We start from the raw sequence: 25,921 nt of genomic DNA on the forward strand, positions 1-25,921 counted from the left end.
ATCTTTCCTGTGCTAAAGAATTGTATGAAAAGTCGGCACACCGAAAATATAATAAATGTATTAATCAAGACTTCGTAATCTTTCCTGTGCTAACAATACCATGGTGACTCTTACAAAAGCTGTCAACTTCTTAATCCTGTACAGTTTTATCAATATGAAAAACGCTTATTTTTAAAGGAACATTTCACCCCAAACTGAACATTCTTCCCTAATTTATTCACTTCCTTGTCAGTTGAACTTATTTTAAAAAACTTAAAATAGTGACAGATATTTTTATTAAGCAAAACTGAAACCAAAATGACATTAAATGTGATTTATATAGTGCTTTTCACAGCTTTATTTAGGCAGAGAGCTCTAAACCATGCTGAAGAAAGTCACATAAACATCTGAGATAGCTTTAGGGCGAATAACCTAGGAATGTTAATTTTTGGTTGAACTACTCCTAAAAACTGCAGAATAACAAATGAGGTCAATGAAAAGCACAATTTCTAAATGTTTCCATTGGAGGCAGAGCATGGTAGTAATGAAACATGAAAACACAAATCTGTTAACAGGAACAGGAAGTGGAAATTCCATGATCTCAGAAGCTAGCAAATGTACTAAACTGCAAGTAGCCACTTGAAAATGTGCATTTCTGTGCGAGTGAAATGTGTATATTTTTAAGTCTAATCCTAAAAACTACAACTACACAATTTGTCTTTAAAACACACTTTCATACATCCTAACTATTTTTTTTCCTTGACATGCATTGCACGCATAAACACACAGACAGCCTCACAAGAAGGAAAAAAGGATTGCTTATCTCAAATCTTTAGACCTTGTTTCAATCCGATTATGCAGCAAAACAAGTAAACTACAATTATATTCATATACTATAGATCACAATGACAGTTCATGACACCGCCACGGAGCGCAAAACGCTCTGGATGTTGCAAGAAACCCATGAGGTCACTGCCAACCATCCGACTCATGATAACACTTCCAGACTACAGAGGAGGTTCTGTTGGTTTGTAAACATTCCTGTGGTTAACTCGCTCTCATTCTCCTAAAAACGGTTCCGAATAGCAACTGTACTTCAAGAAACACCCTCGGGCACCTGGCCTGTCCTCAAAACAACATACACACATCTGTGGACCAGTCTCAAAACAGGAATTAAATAGGTTAGGGTTGATTTAGCCAAATATCATTGGACCTAAAGCTCACATAAAAACAAATAGCGTCATATTCACAAACTCGTGTGATGAAAAATCCCCAAGTGAGTTTGAAAATCTTTAGCATTTTATAGAAACTTAAAATAACTTAGTCTTAGTTTTTGAGTGACCTGATCCTTTTTTCAGAATGAAACGGTGACTCATCGCATATTCAATCACCTCTTGAATGTTTCTCGTACACCGGCAGTCTCTGGTAAAAAGCTCTAAACACGTGTTTCCAGGATACCGGCGGCATGAAAATCCTCAGGAATCTCTGAAACGATGTAATCTCGTACATCGACACCCACACACGCCATCACTGAACATGCAACGATGACGTCAATGCCCCTGCGCTGCTTCTTTAACTGCTCAACCACTTCTTTGCTTCTATGCTCTCAACCTTGATTCAAACTTCATATACATGCATACTGTATATGAAAGGTACATAAACGTGGACGAGTTGCGTAAGAGGTCACTCAGTAACACAAAAACAATGACATGGCATTGGTTTGAGACCATAAAAGAACTTGTGCAAAGCACAGCATTGGTCAGTGTCTGAGAGACGACAAGGAGAAACATTTATATACTTTTGTGCCACTTGCTTCTAACAAAGCATGTAACAAAAATCTCCGGCAACACGTCTACAAACATCACTCGCTGCTGACCGGTCTTTGGGATTTACCCCTTCAAGTTTGGTATCTTTGTTACTGTACTCAGTATCTTTCGGGTTAATCTACCGTCCACAACGTCATTACAGCGTTAAGCCAATAGAGAGTGCTAAAACAAACCAGTCTCTTCTTAGCAACGGCCTGCTACAGGCGATATTCTCAATATTTTGATTTGTGGCACCCTCAGATTACAGATTTTCAAATAGTTGTATCCCGGCCAAAGATTGTCCTATCCTAAAGGAGTAGTTATATTCTACGCCGTAGGCAACGAGCCAGTCGCACTTAACAAGCCATACATCAATGATAAGCTTATTTATTCAGCTGTTTTGTATAAATCTCAATTTCAAAAAATGTTTTGTGGGGCAGGTCACATACTGTCGAACATTTAGCTTTCTGAATCTTAAACACATTTTTAGGTTGACATGAACTGAAAACACAATACAAAACAGAAAAAGTGTACAGTCAATGAGTGAAAGCCACTGCACTAATAAACATCATTTACAAATCAGGTGATTCTCATTGGCTAAGAATATTTTATGTGTTCATGTCAAGTGTAATTTAATTAGCTAATCTTCGGAAAACCTACATAACTGAAGCAACGGATACAATGTCTATTGTTTTTCTTCCATTATGAAACACAAAGAAGAAGCCTAAACGCTAGAAATATATATATTGCTTTCCTAATGCTTTCACTTCCTGTTGATTATTTGACTGAAAATCTGATGCATTTTCTGCCTTAGTCTGGATTGTGTAGGCAAATATGCACACAGAAAAACAATCAAAACCAATCCTGGGAATTCATTATGCTAACTTTGAATCTATTTTTGCATTAGTGTCTTTGAAAGCAAGAAACAATTTAAGAAAATATTTCATTACATCTGTGCTGAAAACAGAAATGATCATCAGTTCTACATTTGCTCTGTAGGTCAATCGGGTTATTGTTCCGCAATGTTTTGTAAAATCTAGAAAATAATTAGAGAGTTTATTTATTAATAAACTGCAATACGGTAGCCTGGAGACATCAACAATCTCCTTATACCTACAACATGCTTCATTGTGAATACTTTCTTGTTTCGCCATCTTTTCCAGTTTGTGAAAACAGTATAAAAGCTTTCTACAATGTTGATCAAACCGACTCATTTCTTATGTATAATCTGTATATTTTCCTGACTGGTACCTATGCATTAGACAAATCTCTCCATTTCTTAAGACATAGCAACATAACAAGATGTTATTTCTGTACAGTTAGTGCATTCATTTACTCAATACTACTGCAAGCTATACTTTCTTTATCAGGTTATTTGTCTTTATTACGTTAGAGGTCTCATGACTCTTCATCATCATCATTCCCTGACCCAGTTTTGTTCGAGAAGCCCCGTCCCCTATAGCAGACACATGAGGAGGAGTGTTTTTCAATAAACCTCGCTCGTATTTTCACAACTTATCACTTTCTTGATTGTACCTCATCTATGACTGAACCTGCAACCTAGCGTTTCTATCTAGTCTACCCCAACAACCCTTTTCCCATCACAACACGCTGTACAATCATGAAACGGCAGACCTGTGAAATGTCAAACAGTGAAAGTGAGTTACGACTGCAGGCTCTGCATCAGCAGTGATAATGAATCAGTCTCTCGGCCGGGCGATCATTACGCTCTCTCACTCACATCACTTAAGAGAAATGGCAAACATCTTTGCAGTGGTGAAGAGAGAGTTACTAAAAATGAAACTGTATACTGTTTAACACTGTATCGGTATCTTAAATCAACAAAATCATTATTATCAACCTATTGGCAACAGGTATAAAAGTTCAACAGCTTCTGCTTAGATCAGCTCCAAAATGTTTTTAAAGACTAAAAAGGAAATATTAGATTACTGAGAAACTTGTAAGCGTTATATGATTACATAAAGAACTGAAAATGATGCTGAACGCATATCTGTAATGTTAACAAGTTATTATACCCATGTCCTGTAGATACACTACCAGTCAAAAGTTTGGAAAAACTTACTCTCTTTATATTTTTCCCCTATTTAGAATATATGTAAACAAATAAAAACCATAGAACACAATTGTAACCGATGCAATTATGTTGCAAATAAAAGCATCTCAGGTAAGTCAAATCTGTTATATTTTAGCATCTTCAAACTAGAATTTGCTCAATTGTTCTCTTGTCATTTTATCATTTAGCTTTTTAAGGTCTCACCAAGCTTTTTATAGCACATTGAGAGTATTCTTCATTATTTGGTCCAATTCAAAACTATGTTTGTAATAAAAATGTAGTTTTCTAATGGAAGATAATGATACTGTTCATGTCAATAAAAGTAACTTTAAACATTTAACCATACACTTTGACATTGAAAGATTTGTAAGACTATGAGAAACATTTAAATAAAATGTTTCCAAACCTTTGACCGGTACTGTAGATTCCCAAAGAAATTAGTTTTCAATCTCTCTCGACATTCATAACTGCAGTTGCAGATGTATAGTCAGCACACTTGTTAGTGTTCAATATGGCTGTCGACTTGTATGTAGCAGCCCATTGAAACAGCCGCTAATGATGCATCCATGTATATAAATCTATGTTTGCACTTATATATGATGTCATAGAATGAGCAAAACATTTGTCAACAGCTGAATTATGCCAAGAACAAAAGAGATGCAAATAACATATTCGTTAAAAATTGTGTAAATCCTGTGATGTAATTTAATTGCGCACATACACACAAAGAACACATAAATATACAAATGAACTGATAAATGAGATGAACATTTGTGGTTATTAGCTGAACAAATTCATCAACAGTACTGAACAACAAACTAAAGCTGGTATTTGTCAATATTAGTCAACAATCATAATCTGTATCGAACTTTTAAAGGACCAGGCCAGCAGCGAGCGAAAGCTCAAACACCCGGTATTTGTCACCTATACCCCAAACTGATCACACATCCCCCCCCCCCCTCCGGAGACACGACCCGAGCCACGAGATGTCATACGGTTAGCAAAAGGAAAACAGCCAAAATCAATGACCTGGAAAAACAAGTGCCAGCTAATTATAGGAGGGAGGACAGTCAATGGCAGAGAACATCAGCACCTCACATTGTCCTCAATGTGACAATGTGATCTATACGGGCCGTCCAAAAAACAGAGGAGGGAGAACTAACCGAAACATTGAAAAGCAACTCCAGGGGACCTACGCTGAACACACCTCCCTTTTGCAATGTCACATCTACACCCTGAGCTTCTTACTCTGGCACATGCATAGTTATTATTCCGAACCGTTCATAAGTCTTTCTCTGCTCCAGCTATTATTAGCGGCTTCTGAAATTAAAGTCCACTGAGGGCTCAGCTCCTGTTCTCCCATCATGCAGCAGTTTCAACTTTTTTTCCTGCAATTCCTGCAATTTTAAGTTCATCTCGGTCTGAATTCACAGTCCTTCAGGCTGACCAAGAGAGCAACACTCACCGCATATCTGGTTAATGTTTGATTTTTCTCTAAGAGTGAAAACGGAAGCTTTGTTCAGAGTATTGTCGCTTGCCTGCTCTTATCTGTAAACCGAGGTGGAGAACCGGGTGGACAGTTTTTGTAAACTCAGTAGCAATCCTAAAATGTTTACCTTCTGAAGGCTGGTTGGATTAAGCTGCGTCTTATCAATTATTTTTATGGCCACCTGCAGGAAAGAGAGAAGACAGAAAAAATCAAGTTTATTGCCAGGAATCCTGTTACTGGGGGAGAGAGAAAGAGAGAGAGAGAACGAGAGCGAGAGAGCAAGAGAGAGAGCGAGAAAACAAGGGAGGAAGAACATGGTCAACATCAGTCAGCATCATTAAGCATAACAATATCTGGGTCGTTCTTAACGCAATTCCCAGCACATTAATGCATTAAAGCTGATATTTATGAATCATAGTCAAAAAGATTTGGGTAGAAAATGTGTGAAATCATAAAACACTTCTCAAGGTCTTTCAATAGTCCAAAAATAGTTTTTCTTTATGCAAAACATAATTTCAAAACTTGTTCGGCATGTGCGCTGTCACACTGAAAACCTTTAATTCAGTAACTTTTCCGCTGAGATGAAGAAAGCTCACCTCTCGTCCCGTGAGAATGTGTCGTGCCAGTTTGACCTTGGCGAAGTTGCCCTTGCCGATGGTTTTGAGCAGCCGATAGTTTCCGACATGTGGCTGCTCGTCGGCACAGGAGGCGATGGAGTTTCGGCAACGGGCACCTGACCGCCCGGAACGGGACGCCACTTCATTTCGCCCATCTGATTGTGATGTGTGCTGTAGAAACACGAAAAGAGGGACATAAGAGCAACAGGTTTATACAACTTGCGTCTTTTAAAATGTTCCTTTCAGACAAAGCGAGGGGCTTTACAAAAGAAATGTATTCATAGAATTGAAATGACAACGATGGGCACTTGGGCCTTTTTAGAAATGGACAACAGAAATTAGTTTCATACTTTTTGGCTTTTATTCTAAACCAGGGAATGTGCAGCTATAGCCAATAAACCAAATTTGAAGTTATAGTTAAGCGCAGGTAACTGCAATTGTAGGTTGAAAATAACTGAAAACGTAATAGTAATAAAATTAAATAACAATGTAAATATAATAATTATTTAAATATAATAAATTATTTAAATAAATATAACTCTATTACATAGAAGTAAATTAAATGATTAGGTAAATAATTATTTAAATTCTAAAGAGTGCTGGGGATGTGAAAGCAGTAATATGCCATGCAAGTAATACGTTAGGGAATGTCAAAAACTGTCCAAATGAAAAGATTTCTGAACCCGTCAACCTCAAAGAAGAGGAAATATCTTAATTTCCTGCCTACAAGGATATAGTTCGGTGAACGGTGCCAGTCAAAGCGTTCTCATCTGTTTGCACTCGAGGAAGGGAGACACGTGAATCGTACAATCTCGCCAAAATGTCAGACGATTTCCTGGATTCTTGTTTTGACTTCCTCTTTCACTGAAAAACACTGGCGCGGCATCCTTTCAGACAGAGCGAGGTGCTTTATAAAAGCAATGTATTCTGTCATTTACCTCATATCATCCAGGTTGTATATGGCATGCATTCTTGAACTGTTCACAATTTGGGTAATTTTGAAAGATGTCCTGACTCCTGACTCTTGGTAATGACGGTGCCCCATTAATCCATAAGAAAAAAAGTCATCCGCCACAAAACTAAAATGAAGCAGTTTTATGTTAAAGCAAAATTGCATGAACCCTCGTTGATCAAGATGTCAACATCTTAAAGGGTCCAGATTGTCACAGCTCGAAAGGAAATGCCACCCATCCACCTCAGCACATCAATACTTGCGTTGGATGAGTGATGATAATTAGGGCTCATGGTTGTAAAAATCTATTTAACCGAATCTCAGAGCAAACAAAGGGCAGAGATGACACCATGAGCTCACACACGGAGGACTCATCTATCATACGCTTTCAAACAGCATGCACGTCCATCTGGAACACAGGGACTTAAATGAGCTCACCAGACCTCAAACAGATCTCTTAATAAAAATATCCAATGCAGAGGGGCACACATGCTGTTTGGAGAAAGAGAAATGAACGAGATATCTCGCGGCAGGTTTTCAGCTTTGATGGGCCCGGGGATTTAAACAATATGGATGAGAAGACATATCAAGATGTTGCCTGTCGGTCCGGTTTTGTCAGGAGTCAACAAGAGGTCAAAAAATATCTATGTGATGTGATGCATGTTGACTCCTTAGTTTTGACAGTCAAACTCAGATCAGTTCTTCATTCGGACATGCAAGTCTGACAAGAACATCATCTCTCAAAAGTGCGGTTACTGACTTGATCTATAACCGATCACCGATTTACTAATCTGTCTTGCCATATACATCATGTTTGATAATGATTAGAGCTCATCAAATTAACTTAAATTACATTCAAATATACTGAAACATTTCACAATCTTTCTAGGAAGTAAAGCATCACTCTTTATTCTCTCGTGCTGTTATGCCCTGTTTATCAAATCGCAAACGACAGGGTCATTCGCTCTATATTAAAGGGATGTTTCACCCAAAAATGAATATTCTGTCATCATTTACTCACCCTCAGGTTGTTCCAAACTTGTATAAATGTCTTTGTTCTGCCGAACACAAAGAAAGATAATTGGAAGAATGTCAGTAACCAAACCGATCTCATCCCCCATTTACTGCCATAGTAGGGAAAATAAATACAATAGGCGTGAATGGGGGACGAGATGGGGCCGGTTGCATAAACTGCTTAGACTAGCCTTGGTAGTTAGTCATCTTGTGTTTTTCTTCAAGGCCGGTCACAACTTCTTTAAATGGGTTACATAAAAAGGTAGATTTGGCTCATTGAAATATGAAAAGTAAGACTGATTAGTCCTAACTAGTCTAGACAAGACTTACGCAGTCTTAACTTATCGGCTAAGTTTATTCAACTGGACCTTGTTTGTTTACTGACATTCAAATACCTTCCTTTTGTGTTCGGCAGTACAAAACATTTATACAGGTTTGGAACAACCTGAGCATGAGCAAATGATGCCAGAATTTGTGAACTATCCCTTTAAAGTTTCCAAATCAATACCCTTTCAGCAGTCCTACCACAAAATAACAGCGCATGATAAGTGTGACAGCTGCCAAGACCAGAGTAAAGTACAATATATTCAAACTTTATCATCAAAAAAATGATTTGTATTAGCGTGACAATTTAAGCGAACTTAAAAACTGACTTGATTTCAGATTTTGTTGGATAAAGCATGCGCTTAAGTCGACAAAAGTTTGTGGCACGCCACCACTAATCTCAGCTTGCTTTGAGAATCTTGCAAAAGCATCTTGGATGCAAGGAAACAAGGAAAATGGGGTTGATGTGCAATGAACTTACTATCGTCGCCGTCACAAATATCTAGATAAATGTTACCTGACTGACCAGCAAGTGTGCGACCCATTAAGAGTTACTGTTGTTCAGAGTTATTCATTGTGAAGCAAGTTCCTAAAACTGGAAACTCAATACTGTTTCCCAGAAGTAATCTTCAGGCCAAAACAAAAGATTTTATACAATTAACTAGCAACTTAACAGAACATAAACAGACAATAAAAAAAAGGTTAAGGAATGACACTCATGTAGGGTTATTTTAACCCGGCTGGCATCATTCTGTCACCGTGTCATTTATGTGATTCATCTCAGCAGCAGTCTGACATGATTTGGAGAAGCAGGTGTTGAGTCAACCCTCACTACCTTTGTAAAACCCAGACATATTCTTCTTCTGACTCACGAAACACCTTAAATGCATAAAATCGGCTAAAGATTGTGGACCACAATGATTATATAGCACCATGAGAGAGATCCTTAAAAAGACTGTGTCCTAAATTCTTCCTCTAGGACACACTTGCATCTAGGACAAGCGAGAACATGGAGTAATATTTCTTTATCAAACTGTAACACGCTATTGTTGATGAGAAAATCTAGACATACATTTTTGCACTACATCTTTATTCAAAGCATCCTTCTGTGTATAACTTCTCGGTGTCAAAATGTAATCGGTTTGTTTTAAAGCTTTTTAAGAGGTTAATTACAAAACCCGCTTAAGTTCTGATTAAAGATTTGCCAGGAATGCTCAAAAACCTCAAAACACGAACCAAGGGCGAATTCATTCAAAGCCTTCCGCAGTCAACGAAATCTACTTTGTGGCTTGGCACATTACTAAAGACTCATTTTCAACAGTCCTCTTTCTCCATCCTAAATTTAATCAGCCTCATTAGAATGGATAATTAGCACTTACTATAGTTACGCGGTGCCTCTTGACAGAGTGGGAGCCCTTCATTCTAGCAATGGCAACGTGAATGCCGTCGAAACAGACAATCGCCCGTTTTTGTGATGCTGACAGCTTATTGATCGCCTGGCACAAACCGATGCTCGGAGGAGCGTGAAAACATTTCCGACACTTGTCGTCAGAGGTCCGAGGGGTGCAAATGAACGACTGGAGCTTTCTCTCTCTCTTTCTTCAGCCCTCTCTAAAGTTCCTCGTCACTGAAGGACTAACCAGTGGCGAGACTGGGTAACCAAACAGGTAAAATATGCCCCCGAGGACCACTAAGCTCAAACGTATACTATATTAAACATTAATAATTTCCAATGAAGTATGATTGAAAAATTTGTTAGACACAAATCTATCAAACTTTGTTTTTAGGATGCTGTTTGAAATCTCTTAGTTTCTAATTGTTATACAATTAAGTAATGTCATTTATTTCTATTCATATTAAATGAAAGACTTTATTATTTGGTTAGCCAGCACCACAATTTAAAGGGTAGCTTCAGCCAAAAATGACAAATCCTCATACCTCATGATGTTTCAAACCCATATGATTTTCATTTCTCTATGGAACACAAACACAATTTAGCGATTTTTCTTTTTACTCTCAATACAAGTTTGTAACAAGAAAACTCAAACAAAGTAAATGATTGATTTTTGGCTTTACAGAAACCAAAAACCGATATGAATTAAAAATGATAAAAAAGCTACTTTCTATTATACATTCATAAATGTAGACATTTTACCGATTTTGCTAAATCTGGCGCATCAGGCGGTCAAAAGTCATCTGGACAACAAAAATCACACGTAAATAGCATCATTTGTTTGCAGTTGACAATGATTTGTAATGTGTTATTATCTGCATAAACTGGAGATTTCTGGGTAATCATTCTTCAAGAAATATGTGTTATTTTTATTAATAAAATGCATCATGAATATTGTTACACTGTATCTTTGAAGCCCTGTCACATTACAGGAAACTCTCAGCATGTCACTGTAGCAGGAATTCTGTTACACTGTATCATTTGATCATAACTGTCACACTGTATCACTGTAGCAAGCAATCGTTATTTATCATACACCGTATTACTGTTACACTGGATCACAAACTGTTACTGTGTATCAAGTGGAAGCTTTTTAGGCAACATTATTGTACCACGAGGTCGCACGATGGTGACTTGACAGATCTTTTGAGAGGTTGAAGCTGCTCGTGAGAAAGTCACATCGCCCATCGATGTTTATTCTTTACACACTGTCACCCCGACAGATGAGAGACAGCATGCCCGGCTGTGACTAACTAGAAAACATCCCAACGGTGCGAAATACATATTCATGGCCCCTGCTGTGTACCACATGAATACCGATGCTCGAAACTTTGAAAGTTCATTGCGATTTTAAGAACAACTTCGAATAAAAGGGTCTCTTCACACTTACGTTTTCTGTGTCTCTCTCGTTGACAGTAGGTAGCGGGGTTCTGGTTGACATTTTAATGTATCTTTATTCCCGAAGTCTGTCTGATCGCAGCAAACTTTCAGGGTGGACAGCTGCCGTGCACAAGCCGATGAAGATCATGGACCAACATCAACCGCGTCGCGATGCGATGCCAAATTCCAGCACAAACCTCCAGATTATTGCAATAGTTTATCCAGACGCATAACAGCACAACAGGTCACCCGCGGCGCAACTTTCCACAAAGATCTGGACACCAACAGGTCATCACACACGCATACGGACTGAACTTTAGGGACTAGAGAAACTCCAGCAGAAACAGTTAACAGGCCCTTCTGAAACTGCACACAGTGTTGTTCAAACAAGGCACAGGGGAGGGGGATCCGCGGTAAACCGGGTCTGCTTCTGGACGCGCGGTTGGAAATGCTTTAAATCGCAGGTCACCGATTTAAGTCCCACATACGGTGTCCGGGTGATTTTCTCAAAATCAATCCAGGTTGATTAATTTCCTCTCATTCCGAAGTGTGGGCTTTTCCAGCCCAGATATAGCGGAGTCAAAGATGGCTGCGCGCTGGCTGATGGTGCCAAGCCAAACCCAGAGCACAGAGCGCAGCGCAGCCGGAGGAAGTGAGGACAGAGGCGGCTGAAAAAGCTCATTGGCCGGCGAGGCGCTGTTTGTTGTTGCTGGGGTGATTACTAAGGAGAAAAATACCTGTTCCACAAAACCCGGCAAACTATCTCAATGGTACCCAAACGGTTCATGGCCAAATCGCCCACTAGGATGACGTCTATAACCAGAAGTATGTGAGGCGGCGTTTTTCTAACTGTACACGCACTGTAATGCAATTTAAACACTTTGAGGGAACAATGTTTTTTACAGTTGTTTCCAATGGTTCAAAGGTAAATTAAAAAAAAATGTATCATGCATTTGGCACGTTTATTTTGCTTGTTGAGAAAAACAAGGACAAAACACATTATAAACAAACATGAGAGACTATATAGAATCCAAACAAGGAAATTACAAACTACATAGATATTTTATTATATATATATATATATATATAACGCATACAGTAGCCTATAATATCTGAATGCCTTGTTAAAGTATTATTAAATAATTACAATTATTAAATTGCTAAATGTATTATCGTTTAATTAATAAATTGCTAATTTTTTAATTAAGGATTGACAAAGATCCCATCTTTATTTTAAGTAAGCAAACATGTATCTGAGTATTGTATTATAGTAGTTTATAAAAATATACTGGATAAATAAAAATTATTATGTGCTTAGTTCAATAACTTTAATACCACTGAAAAAATGCATTTCCATAGATATTCGTTTTAAAATCAGCTTTGCTTTTATATTCCAGCAGATGATGTGAAAATACATTTTGTCTTTACAGTTAATTCTATTCACTTCGTAAAAAGGTACATAACTTCTCGTTTAAACATTCTCTTACCAATACGTAGAATTAATGCCCATCTTGAGCATGTTAATCTTTAAAAATGCACTTAAAGTAAACGCTCAAGACCCACCAGATAACCAATTCAACGTTAGTTTTTTTACTGATAATTTACGATTAGTTACCGCCATCTAGCGGCCATGATAGGGCACTTCACTATTGTGACAAAAATACAGGTCATCAAAGGTCATTCAGAAATCTTAATGTTTGTTAAGGTTTGGGAATTACTTCCGTTTCAAGGTGATCGGATAAAAACACAGACAGAATGTACAAACGGTACACACAACTGTATCAAAAACAAGTTGGACTAGGTATGAGATTACAGAAAAAAACTAGCATGTAGGATTAATACCACAGTGTTTAAACATAAACGTATGTCCTGAACTTCTCTCAGAAAGGACTGACTCTACACATCCTTCATGTCAGGCATTATGCTGACATACGCTTGTTAATGTGTACTGACTACCAAACATTAAATGATCCACTTGAGACTTAAATTCATTTGTATCTTTAGTGAACATAAAAGATGAAAAATAAGAATATAATTTTTAAAGATTATAACATAGTTAAAGAGACATAAAATAGTCATAGTCATAAAGAGCAGCGATAAAGAGAGCATGTTCTTATCGAAACCAAGACGTTTATAATCACACGAATAATTACAAACATAACGTTCCCTATCAACGTTTATGAAAGAAATGTTGGCCGTGATAGTGAAAGAGCTTAACTCTTGAATGCCTCAATGACCTGCCAAGGTGGACAAGAGTTCATCGTCTTAATGCTGCAAATGTTATTTATTACTTTATTATTATTTTTATTAGACAATGTTACTTGCTGGATTTACAATATAACTTTTAGTCACAGTATTCCTAAACACTTTTTTAAATTCCTCTAAACTTTCTATTGTTTAGTTTCTTTTTTATGAAAACTTTATGCTGTTTACCTAGATCCCTACTTGTAAACATAACATTGTGTACTATACTCATTGTTGGCTTTTAAGACAAAATGTTGAACACTCCCTCATTGGATCAAATTTTATGATAATGTATGTGATATGATTTGGGGTTAGTTAGGGACATAAATTATGAATATTCTTATTCCTGCATGTTAAAAAATAAGGGTATTTGTGTAACAAATATTTCATGTGAAAATAATAGATCTAAATAAAATCTTAATACCCAAATTTTATTGTTTTTGTTGGAACTTAAAATAAAAAGTAAAATGAGAAAGGAGGCCCTGTTTTTCACACATTTTTTATGACAGTCATCGAGCAAAGTTCATTTATAAGTGATCTGTCATCTCCTGCAGCAACAGGCGTGGACTGGCGCGTTCGACTCTCCACCTACTCCAGGCATCTGCGCTTCACCACAATCCCAGAGGAGGCTAAACCATGGCCACAAACCAAGAAAACATCTACGAAAAAGTGGACAAAAACCACATATATGAAAGTCCGTATGAAAAAATCAACGCAGAGCCGACATACGAGATTGTGGAACACGAGAACAACACAGAACCGGTGTACAATGAGATCCACCGGATATCTCCAGATTACATAAATACAAAGGAGAAAACTCAAGATGAAGAACGAGACACACCATCCTCGGATGAACAAGAGGAGAAGGCTGAAAACCCGATGGAGGAGGTGGAAGCATCCCCGACCAATGGAGATGGATATGGAGAGGGGTCAAGGCGAGAGTCCTCGTCCTCAGAGAGCCTTGGGGACCCTTGCGATGACCCTTGCGATGACCAGCCTTTGTCGGTGAACGATGACCTGCTCATGGCTTACAGTCTCCCAGCGGACTCATCTCCAGAACCAGAGGAGATAGTTGACTACAGCCTGAAAAACATTACGGAGAATACGTCAGAGGAGACCCCGACTGTTTCTGTACCAAATCAGCCCGATATTGCGCTTTTTGTCAAGGTAAGGGTTGCTCGTATATTTTGGGCTATTTATGACATCTTTATGACATTACATAGATATCATAAATTTGATGTAATTAAAGAAAGAAAGCTTGATGGTACAGTCTGAAGGTCAGCTGGGTGTGTTTTTGATTGCCCTCATATTGTTGCTTAACTTTGGCCTTTGGAGACAACCTGAAGACAATCAGATGATTCATCTCTCTAGCTCACTTTCTCTATATTTAACTGTATAGCTCGAAACCCTTTGACACATTTTCCCATTTTATATATTTTAACCTTTAAATAAACTTAAATATATAAAATTACACGCATGAGTAAATATAAAAAATGGAAAGATATCCCATTCAGAAAAACGTCACAAGAATTCTCCTTTCTTATCTATTTTGTTAAGCTTTGGCATCTCTTAATGTTTTAGAAGAAAATGGGTCTCGGTAAGGTATAATGATTTGATAGCCTACATTCAATGTTTAAGGAAAGTAAACGAACATTTACAAAAAGACATTCGCTTTTCACTTTATCTTAAAGGTTAAAGTCAAGTCAAGTCAGCTTTATTTATATAACGCTTTTTACAATTTTCATTGTTACAAAGCAGCTGATATGTTTTTGCCCTAAAAATAAACATTATGTCATGAATTTCTCACTCTAGTAGTTCCAACCTGTACAAATTGATCACAAGGAAAGATATTTGGAAGAATGCTCCTAACCAAACAGTTCTTGGACCCCATTGACTATCATATTATAGGAAAAACGATAATGGTAGTTATCACAGAACTGTTCGCTGTCCTACATTCTTCTCATTTACATTTAGAATATTCTTACAAAAAATTCGGGGAGCAATAGGCGCAATAGTACGATAGGTGCTAATACAAAGTTATAGTTTCAACAAAAGCTAGACCACTGCCTGTTGAGAGAAAGAGAGAGGGTTGGTGTACTTTTATTTTTCCTTTTCTGTTTCATTTGTCTGTCAAGTATTCACAGAAGCGATGAGTTTTTTGAAGGTTGTGAGAGATGTTCCACCAGAAAAATATTGATAATAGATCTCCTTAAAGATCGTGTCTCCTTAAAGATCGTGTTTCTCTCGTTCATCATGACAAAGAAATTTACACAGATTTACAGAATTTGTATTTTTGGGTGAACTATCCCTTTAAACATTACATGTCTGAGGGGATCTGCTTCTTCACGGTGTCAGTTTGTGAGTAGATAGACATAGTGGACTGACTTCATCACATTGACATCACATGACAGTTGAGTTTCCATTCACTCACTTTGTAGGTGAAAGTTTTGACATGAGTGCATAAGGCGGTGAATCATTAACCTCGAGTCCATACAGTCATGGAAACCAGAATGAACTCCAGGCTTGAGTAAATGAACCCGTGGCACTTGAGTTTATTTACCTGACTCGATCCACTGATTGAAGAACTGTGATTGTGAAGTGTGTTGAGTTCGGTAGATTTGATCAATGCACTCTTTACTCTTATGATATTAATATAACAAAGATTTAATGCTATTATTAATTTGATTGAATTTACTGCAGAGACATTGATCGCGGGACATTTAAAATGTTAAATTGTATGTTTTAACATACTGTGGATATTGTACCAGTGAATAAAACATGATAAACGGCCTTGTGAAATCCTCAGGAATAGTTCAAGCGTAGTCATAAAGAGCAGCGATAAAGAGAGCATGTTCTTATCGAAACCAAGACGTTTATAATCACACGAATGATTACAAACATGACGTTCCCTATCAACGTTTATGAAAGAAATGTTGGCCGTGATAATGAAAGAGCTTAACTCTTGAATGCCTCAATGACCTGCCAAGGTCAAGAGTTCAACAAGAGTTCATCGTCTTAATGCTGCAAATGTTATTTATTACTTTATTATTATTTTTATTAGACAATGTTACTTGCTGGATTTACAATATAACTTTTAGTCACAGTATTCCTAAACACTTTTTCTTATTCCTCAAAACTTTCTATTGTTTAGTTTCTTTTTTATGAAAACTTTATGCTGTTTACCTACATCCCTACTTGTAAACATAACATTGTGTGCTATACTCATTGTTGGCTTTTAAGACAAAATGTTGAACACTCCCTCATTGGATCAAAGTTTATGATAAGTGAATGAATGTAAAGGATTGTCCTTGTGGTTCTTTGAATATAAGAAAGTTTTTAAGTTTTCTAACAGACGATTTCTAAAGAATCCAAAAAGTGTGCTGTGGATATTTCAAAAATGAGCTTTATTTATGAACTGTGGGCTGAATATCGTCATTTCTACCGATAGTGGAAGCTGTTCACAAACTCTTCTTGTTTTATGAGAATAATCTCCTAATGCAATTTGTCTTCATCATTTGTACCACTAGAGCGTCTTAATACGATGTCAAAGCTTATAGAATGCGCTACACAAGGATCTTTTTAATGAAAGATACAGATGAAGAACACAATGGTGATACATCCGTTTATGGACACAGTTCAAACCAACACAGATGCTGACCCCTAGACTCCTGCAAGTCATTTATTACACTACCTATATAGTAAAATGTGGGCGTGCAATCTCTATACGATATGTAGTGTTTCACCTGTGTTTAGAATATTGCCTTTAAATATTGAAATAACTAATAATCTTATTTAAAGATATCGCGCTGGCAATATATAGCCGTGCTGGTTTATTATCCTTCATAACTAGGATGCTCAGCTATATATCTGGAAGCCAAATGATTCAATTTGACAGGCCCATATCAGTCACATCCAAAAACTTTGGACGCAGTTTCACGCTATAAACCAAAGCCAGCTCATACAATATTTAACAGGGAATCTTATTCTCCTGGGCTTCTCATGCTGACGTTGCCTGCGAGCATTAAATATGTATGTTACTCATTCCTCTACTTCAAGTTTCTGGACCGTGAACATGTCACAGTTACACAGAAAAGCATGAATGTTGCATGTTAAACGTGCATCAACGAGCTCATACATCTTTGAATAGGTTGAGTCTAAAAATGGAACCACCATAGACAGTTACAAGGTCATCTTATATCATAGTTTGGCTCATGGTCATGTGTCACTCATCAGAACTTTCTGTGATGGGGCGGAGCTCACAGAAGCCCCGCCCCAACTAAAGCCTCACACCTATTGGTTGTCTTTACATCACCTGTGTTTGGGATAGAGCTAGATTCACCTTTCGTCAGGGCTGAAGCTGACATCAAACCTCGTGTCCAAAACAGACAAGAACAAGCTTTCAACATTTCATCCATAATATCAACTGGGTTTGTGTTTGGAAGATGAAGGTCAGAGATCAGCCGGGAGAATAACCTCACTCACAGAACGTGTCCAAAATGGGGGACGGCCAAGAACCTGATATTGAGTTGTTTGTCAAGGTAAGGAGAAAAATGTAGTATTATAGCGTGCATAAAGAAAGCTTGATCGCAGTTATGTATGACGAAGCTTCTGTAAAGTGCTCATGATGTTAGTGTAACTCAATAGGAGTTCTAAAGTAACGCTTGTGGATTAGACAAGGGTCATGACCAGAAGCATGCTGTACGAATGTCAATACGTCTTGTACGTTGAATTTCAGATGATCAGTTAATGTAAGGTAGACGTAGGCAGCCATTATACACAAAGTAATGTGTTGGCATCACACATAATGTTTGTGTTTTGTATCGAGCTTCTATAATATTGGCGCGTGGGAACATACACACACAGTGTATGCTTTTATTTATGTTCCCCTGTACAGAAATATAACGTTGTAAATCTATTAAACATAATATAAATTGGAAAAAATGTCATCGATTTACTGTAGATATCTGTTTAGATTTTACTTGAACTTAATACAGTACATTTCAAACACGTAAAAAGTACATACGTGTTTAAATGCTTCAATTTTGCATATATTCTTCAAAATGTATGCCTTCAACAATTAGTGAAATAAGAGATATTTACAGTACCGATATATGTTTTCATATATGTCGAATTTTTAGAGAGAGAGTGAAATTCAGGTAAATTGGGTCTCATACCAATGTAAAAGGGGTCCGAATCTACCTAATTTCAGAACTGGCGTTGTGTTGTGTTGTGCAAAGGCAGGCATACATGTATTGATGCATCTCACAGATCATTTTAAAATCTAAAAGGTACATTTTTCTAAACGTTCAAACAGTTCAATGCAACGTACCAAACACAACAGTACACAAGGCATTGTCACATCCCGGCGTACTTACAGTGCTGAACTGCTGCCAATCTCAGCACCCGTCCCGATGCGAACCCACCAATTGTCCTGCACTTTCTAGATGGGAACAGCCCATTGTTCTGCTTCCAGTCGATTTTCTGTGTTGAATTTGCTAGAATGGACAGATGATGACTTCGTGCTTCATCTGACCGTGTTATCCAGTTCATGTTTTTTCCACGATTCCTCTCAAAATCTCTGTGCTGGTGTTATTATAGCTCTTATCCTTTCCTTGTATGAACACAAAACCTGTGAGACATTTCTCGAAATATCTTCTTTTGTGAGTGAATAAATGACTGTTTATGTATGGGTGAGCTATCTTTATAGTTTTAGTGTTAAATATGAAATGCTGTATATTGTGTGCTATATACATTGTACAATATATGTTATTATGAAGAATACTACATATAGCGACTGTAGAGGGAGTGCATTTTTTGGAGAGGGTGTCCCATTGTATACAGTATATATATATATATATATATATATATACATATACAGTTTCATAGTATATATTGAACAGCAGTGGTGATGGAATATCCACGTTTAGTAAAGCAGTTAATGGTTGCTGTGTGCATAATTGATATAGTTGTGGGGATTGTGTGGCAGTGTAAACTATAGCTGATCTCGTGCTCATGCTTCTGTTGGTTCAGGACATCTGATCTCCTCCACTGCAGAGACAGTATCTGTGGTATAAACAGGTTAGACCTTGTCGCTTCACTGAAACATCACAGTCTCTATGAGATTCAGCTCAACTCAAAGATGCTGCCTCTCAAGAATATCCTGAGCCATGCTGTAATGAGAAACGTTACGGTATTTCTCATCAAAAAGATTAGGGCTGGCCATTTGTATATTATAATACTTCATTTGGATGAATAAAAAATGTGTAAAATAAATATATGTAGATTTGATGCAGATGCTGCTTGTGTTAGTTTCTTGATGGCCTCTATTACAGGAGTATTCAACAGGTGGTTTGCACCCTCTAGCGGATCTGTCGTGGTACCGCAGGTGTCCGCCAAACTTTCCGAACAAATGAATTGAAATATGCATAAACCCCAAATCGGATGCTGCAAGCAAAACCAAATATAAATACAGTTTACATCGTTTTTCAACACGTGTTTTTTTTATTTAAATAGAGATAAGAGGGCTTCTTACCAGTACAGTTATTCCAAAAACTTAAACCGTTAAACATCAGCAGAGGGCACTCTGACACTTTCTATGTCCCTTCTCTCAGCTCTTGAGGTACTAAGTATCTGATATGACAGATAACGATGATGTATTTGTGTTTTAGGCCGGCAGTGATGGTGAAAGCATTGGAAACTGTCCTTTCTCCCAGCGTCTCTTCATGATCCTTTGGCTCAAGGGGGTAGTCTTCAACGTCACCACCGTTGACCTGAAGAGGTAAGAATTCATCCATGCTTGCATTTTAACTACAAATTGGCTTGAAAAGTAAATCAATATTTTCTTTTCAAAAGCAATTTCAACTCAACACTGGCCAAAAAAAGTGACACGGAAAGTCAAGTTGATTGTACTTCAGAATCAAAGGCAGCCAAAAGGTTTTATGGGAAAGTTGCGTCGTACCAAAAACTGTGTTTCAGCACAAAAGATTGAAATCTGTAAATGACAGTAACAATGGACATGCTGTCATGTTTGTAAAAGAATAAAATCTCCCTTTTTTGTCACGTTTAGGTCATTAAACATTCCTTTTGTTTTAATATAATAAGTAAATTTTCCTGTTAACCCGATAAAAACACAATTCAAATGTGTATCCTCAGCAGAATGGAAAGGAGACTAATCTAGTTGAATCTAATTTCAACATACAAGGCCTGATGGAGTTATATAATAAAAAAACGCATATATTATTTCATGTTTATTCAGGAAACCGGCTGATTTGCATAATCTGGCCCCAGGCACCCACCCGCCTTTCCTGACCTTCAACGGTGAGGTGAAGACAGACATTAACAAGATCGAAGAGTTCCTGGAGGAGGTTTTGGCTCCACCAAAGTAAGTTCATTTCTACCAATACACATGAGAGGAATCATGACTGCACGGGAACTCTAGACTACACGTCCAAGGTTTCCTTTCTTCCTTTTAGATGAATATCTTATTAAACATCATATTAAATTATTATGAATTGGAAAGAATATTGACATTGTGTTGCTTTTTTTGTGTGGAAGGTACCCCAAACTCGCCGCCAGACACAGGGAGTCAAACACAGCTGGGAATAACATATTTGCAAAGTTCTCGGCTTTCATAAAAAACACAAAGCCAGATGCCAATATAGGTATGCATGTCAAAGCTGATCAAACTGATGGAATGAATGAATGGATATACTGTTTTCCTCTCTGTATACTGAAGCTGGACAGGGTTTGACTGTATATTAAATCCATAGTGCTGGAAACGTGCTAAATATCAGAACATCACAGTGTTCGTGAAACTCCCAGCGAACACACATATTGATAAACTCATAATGTTTTTATAAAGCAATGTCCTCCAAATGTTTACATTTATTACATTTGTACATTTCTGTAGAACTGCTTATTTGCTTAGATGTTGATCAGAAACGGACCTGTGGATAATATAAGTTATGGCTGATATTCATATATTATATGCTTTTGGGGAACTGTGCATTTTTGTACGCTAGAACAGAACTGTTAAATATCCCTGGCTATATAAAATGAATATAGTTTGAAATATAACCGCTGTATATAAAATATATATAATTACACTAAATATCATTGATACCGCGATAATACATCACCAGGCATGCAGCGATAACCATGTATAAGTAACATCTGATATCTGATGTAACATGAAATAATAAGCACGTGTCTGATCAAATCAACATCAAACTAAACCTAAAAGCTCACATTTTGGCCTCTAGTTCTCATTTAGTGTTCAGCTTTTTGGAAATTACAGTCTATTATTATCCGTTTCCAATATTGGCCTAATCGTACGCAACGCAATATTAAAAAAAAACATTCCTATTTTCCAATACTGATATAATGTGCATCCACATCTCTAGTTGTAATATGTTTGGCTGTTAAATATGTCTGATGTCTTTGTTAGCTCTGGAGAAGGCTCTGACAAAAGCCCTGAAGAAGCTGGATGAATACCTGAACAGTCCTCTGCCTGATGAGATCGATGCCGACAGCACAGAGGAGGAGAAGAGCTCAAACCGCAGGTTCCTGGATGGCCATGAGCTCACGCTGGCAGACTGTAACCTGCTGCCCAAACTGCACATAGTGAAGGTGAGCTCAACCAATCACAGGAGCACAAAAACATAGTATAGTAAAACATTTCTTAACACTGTCGTCGTGATAATACATTTGTTTAAAGAGTCACTATAGGTTAACCATGGTAACCACAAATTAACCATGATTTTACTACAGTAACCATAGTTTTGCAATGATGTTTATAGTACAACTGCGGTTACACGAACGGCATTCAATCTGCCAAAAAACATGTTTATATACTTCAACTAGAATAAAATCATAGTTTGTTTTCATAAAAGATGGCCTAGTGGTTAGCGTGCATGCTCAGACACATTGGGCTGTGGTGTTTCAAAAATATATATAGACCCTTTTAGTGATGTGTTTGTCTATTCGTTTCTTTTGCAGGTCGTGGCCAAGAAATATCGCAACTTTGACATTTCCAGCGATTTAACAGGCGTGTGGCGTTACTTGAACAACGCGTACGCACAGGAAGAGTTCACCAACACGTGTGCGGCCGACAATGAGATCGAATTTGCGTATAAGGATGTGGCTAAGAGGCTAGCCAAGTAAACGAACAAACAAACGAACAAACAACACAACATGACTTGGGGTTATGACCGAAGGAGTGTTTGCCATGTACGTCAAAGCGATGAACCCAATATTTTTACTTTCATTTGCCCATGGCCCTGATTATAAAACAGCAGTTTAATGCGCTGGTGCTGTAATCCAGTATTGAAATACAACATTTTATAATCACAACAGAGCTACGACTGACCATTTCAACATTCTGCGCTGTCTCTATTTAAAGAGATGCACCTCATGTTTTCTTGCTCTGTAGCTCTTGCTGTTTTCTCCTTCGTGCGTATTATTACATGTTTTTTTGATCAGTCATACATTTATGTAGCTCTTTTAAAAACAGGCTTGTTGATGCATTCAAAACCTTCAGAATGTGCCACTCATTCCAGATTGAAGCTGTGTTTACATCCGGTATTTAAAAATAAAACGGACGTTTGGCTGCCACACAAATGCTTTAAGCGACATTGGACAGAAAATCCTTTTGTTTCACACAGGTTGCATGTTTTTCTTGTTTTCTTTTCCTTTGAAAGCCCCTGGTCACTCCCGAGCGATTTGAAATTCAGAAAATGTCTTTTGTGTTCATGAGACAAACGCATATGAGTCTGGAACATCATTTATATGATGTTTTCCTTTAAACTGAAAATGTTTGTCATGTTTGCAGTTATTTGATTTTTAAACAACTTATATATACTTATAAAGTGCCTTCATTCCAAAAAAAGGCACATACATGGTATTCATACTGTAAATGTACTTTAACGCGCACACAAAATACAGTTTACCGAAGTCTCCAAGAAAAACAACTTTTTTGAGTTGGTAATTTCCTCATTTATTTTTGACCTTATCTGCCACGGTTTTGCATTAGTTATACCTAAATATTTATTCACAATCTATATAACGGGTAAATAATGACCTGAGGGAGCTCGGACATTCACAGCGGACTTTGGTCCAGCGTAATGGAGAATAAGGAAATCTGATTGGGCGTCTCTCCAGGTCTCCTCCTCTCCACTTAGAACTGCTGGAATATCACAGCGCCTGTGATGGGTCCTCATGGAGCTCTCGCTCTTGTGTGGTTTGGAAAGAGTTCGATATGAAATGAAAGCGTGGCGCCGAAGAGGCCTGTTCAGAGCGAAGCTCTATGAGTAAAATAATATTTTCATAGTTTGACTCGCATTATTCCTTTTTCCCCGTGCACACGCTTTGCTAATTGATAGGGTTTTATAGGGCGATTTCTAAGGAAATGGACGTTTATTGTAATTGAGTGACGTGTGCAAATTGTGCGGTTACATTTCTGGATTATTCTGAATGTGATAATATACATCAACCTATAAGAAAGTAAAATCACAGATGAGATCTCGAGTGTTTCTTTGGAAATGGAAACTTTGGCTTGAGTCTCATTTGCGTCTCAACTGAAAGAAATCTCACAAACGTCTCCAGTGGAGTTTCAGAAGAGACGATGTCACAAACTGAGCTCGGATTTGTCAAGTCTGCAAACAAAGTCAATATAATGGATGAATTCAAACAGTTCTCTATTTGACCCCCATTCAGATGATTTGACCTTTAGAATTTAGCAGATGCTTTTATCCAAAGCGACTTACAAAGAGTTCGGGGAGCAATAAGCGATATGTCATTAAAGAGCAATAGTACAATAGTACAATAGCAATAGTACACCTCCGTACTCTTCATGGATTTTAACAATTGTCACAATTCTGTCTTTCTTTTTTCAAAGCATTTTGGAATAAACAACTGATACTTAATGAATCACAACTGAGAAGAAAATCTCCATCTAGACCAAATGCTCTGCGGGTGACACAAAGACAGTTTCTATCTGTGTGTTTGTGAAGATAAACATGCGTAAATATACAGTATATATAAAGTAAAGTAGATAGGGTGTGTTCTGAATGTGGTGAAAGGTTATAGCCGATGGCGATGTCTCGGAGACAGTCTCCATTTAAAGTGGGTTTCATTGTCCATTTAACACAAAGAAACCGACTTTGATGTGATGGTTCCATCGCCGGGCAGAAAAGAGTAATGTCTGCTAACAGATTTAAACATGAGCTTTCAGGCCACGGATCAAAGCTCTCGTTTCTCTTCCACTCTCTCATTATGGCCAAACGCCATACAAGCCTGTCTCTATTTTTCCTATAAAGAGCCTCAAGTCTCTGAAGACCCGTGCCCGTCAGATTTACAATAGAGAATGTGACTATTTACCCAAAGCGGGAGTCATCCAGAAACAACAGTCCAGAAAAATAAATGGAGCCTGCCATATTTTTCCACACAAGTAAGAAAATATGCTACGGGTTTCTTGCCTCATTCTTTCATAATTGGCTCTTAAACATTCTCTGTCTCGGATGTCTGCGTATACATTCAGCGTTTTTGATAATATACAATGAGGCATTAATGTCAAACATCTCTAGCTGTGATCCAGCGCTGTAACTTTAATCTGTTTGTACGTCTCGAGGGATTCACAAGTCCTCCTGTTTCACTCCGAGAAGAGACGCTGCAGAGATGTCGCCTTGATTTTTTTCTCGAGGTTGATGCTCAAGAAATGTGTACCTTCATGAAGAGTGAACCCTGTTTTAATGGGGCAAGTTATTATTAAGAGCACACATGGAGGAAAACATTACATCTCGTGCTAATCCTAAAATCCTGCCAACACTTTCGGGACTAAAGGCAGAAAGTCAACATGTTAAAGTTGGCCTTTAAATCGTGCACATTTTATGAGGTAATTGCTGTACGGGTCACTTCCTAAAGCCAGCTTTACAACCAACACCAGGCAGGTAGATTTATGCTTCCTAATATTCTCACATGCAGCTTTCGACTGCTGTATTCTGTAAAGCATCCACCCCCCAAAAAACACACGCTTATTACCAAAGAAAATAGTTACAATTAAAACCCAAAGTTAGTTACAAATGTTCACCCAAAAAGAAAAATTCTTGTTATTCCAAACCTGTATGACTTTCTTACTTCTGCAGAACACAAAAGAAGATATTTTGAATAATGTCCAAACAACATTGGACCCATATGACTTCCATTTTATGAACACAATGAGACATTTCTAAGAAAATGAAATTAAAATGGGCTCAGTGGTTATAATGGGAATTGTATTGGTTTAAATGTTATTATGATCTCTGTGGGTCTCGATCTTGTGCGTTGGGGTTTGTTGGAACGTTATCTAATAGACCTTAAAGGAAAACAAAAGAATGCCATTAAATCGGCCCAAAACTGGTTTAAACAGTAGACAGTAAATGTTTTATAATGTTTTATGTGGAAAAATAAAGTTCGTGTTGGCAGCAGAGATGCAGAACATGTCCAGCAGATGGAGATATTACAGCTACGCATCCTCACTGGAGTCAAACAACTGTTAAACTCAAAACCACGTGCAGTATTAAATAACAGCAATTACAGACAGTTTGGATTAATGA

General features: G+C 37.6%; 2 protein-coding genes across 6 annotated transcripts in view; one reads left to right on the forward strand and one right to left on the reverse strand.

Moving 5' to 3' along the window:
- mark3b (MAP/microtubule affinity-regulating kinase 3b) overlaps positions 1-11,944 on the reverse strand; it is a 43,359-nt gene extending 31,415 nt beyond the window's left edge. For 2 of the 4 annotated variants that reach the window (XM_079475383.1, XM_079475381.1), the window contains exons 1-3: positions 11,098-11,771; positions 5,944-6,135; positions 5,475-5,528 (exon numbers count right to left, since the gene is read on the reverse strand). In XM_079475383.1, coding sequence (XP_079331509.1) covers positions 5,475-5,528; positions 5,944-6,135; positions 11,098-11,148 — 297 coding nt within the window. In that variant the 5' untranslated portion in view covers positions 11,149-11,771. Of the gene's footprint in view, positions 1-5,474; positions 5,529-5,943; positions 6,136-9,633; positions 9,691-11,097 lie in introns of those variants that run through there. The other 2 variants (XM_079475384.1, XM_079475382.1) reach the window with 2 other exon arrangements.
- A 1,932-nt stretch (positions 11,945-13,876) lies between these two features.
- On the forward strand, positions 13,877-25,799 carry clic5b (chloride intracellular channel 5b). Of its 2 annotated transcripts, none has more exons than XM_079475573.1 (6): positions 13,877-14,498; positions 20,000-20,109; positions 20,587-20,712; positions 20,886-20,992; positions 21,778-21,959; positions 22,329-25,799. In XM_079475573.1, the coding sequence occupies exons 1-6, from the start codon at positions 13,968-13,970 to the stop codon at positions 22,491-22,493; spliced, it is 1,221 nt and encodes a 406-aa protein (XP_079331699.1). In that variant the 5' UTR covers positions 13,877-13,967; the 3' UTR covers positions 22,494-25,799. The 2 variants fall into 2 exon arrangements, with proteins under 2 accessions (XP_079331699.1, XP_079331700.1); XM_079475574.1 differs by lacking the exon at positions 13,877-14,498 and adding an exon at positions 17,618-17,869 and having other exon boundaries at positions 22,329-25,793.
- Positions 25,800-25,921: the final 122 nt, after the last annotated feature.

Source organism: Barbatula barbatula, assembly GCF_947034865.1.
Source record: "Barbatula barbatula genome assembly, chromosome: 15".
NCBI classification, from domain to species: Eukaryota; Metazoa; Chordata; class Actinopteri; order Cypriniformes; family Nemacheilidae; genus Barbatula; species Barbatula barbatula.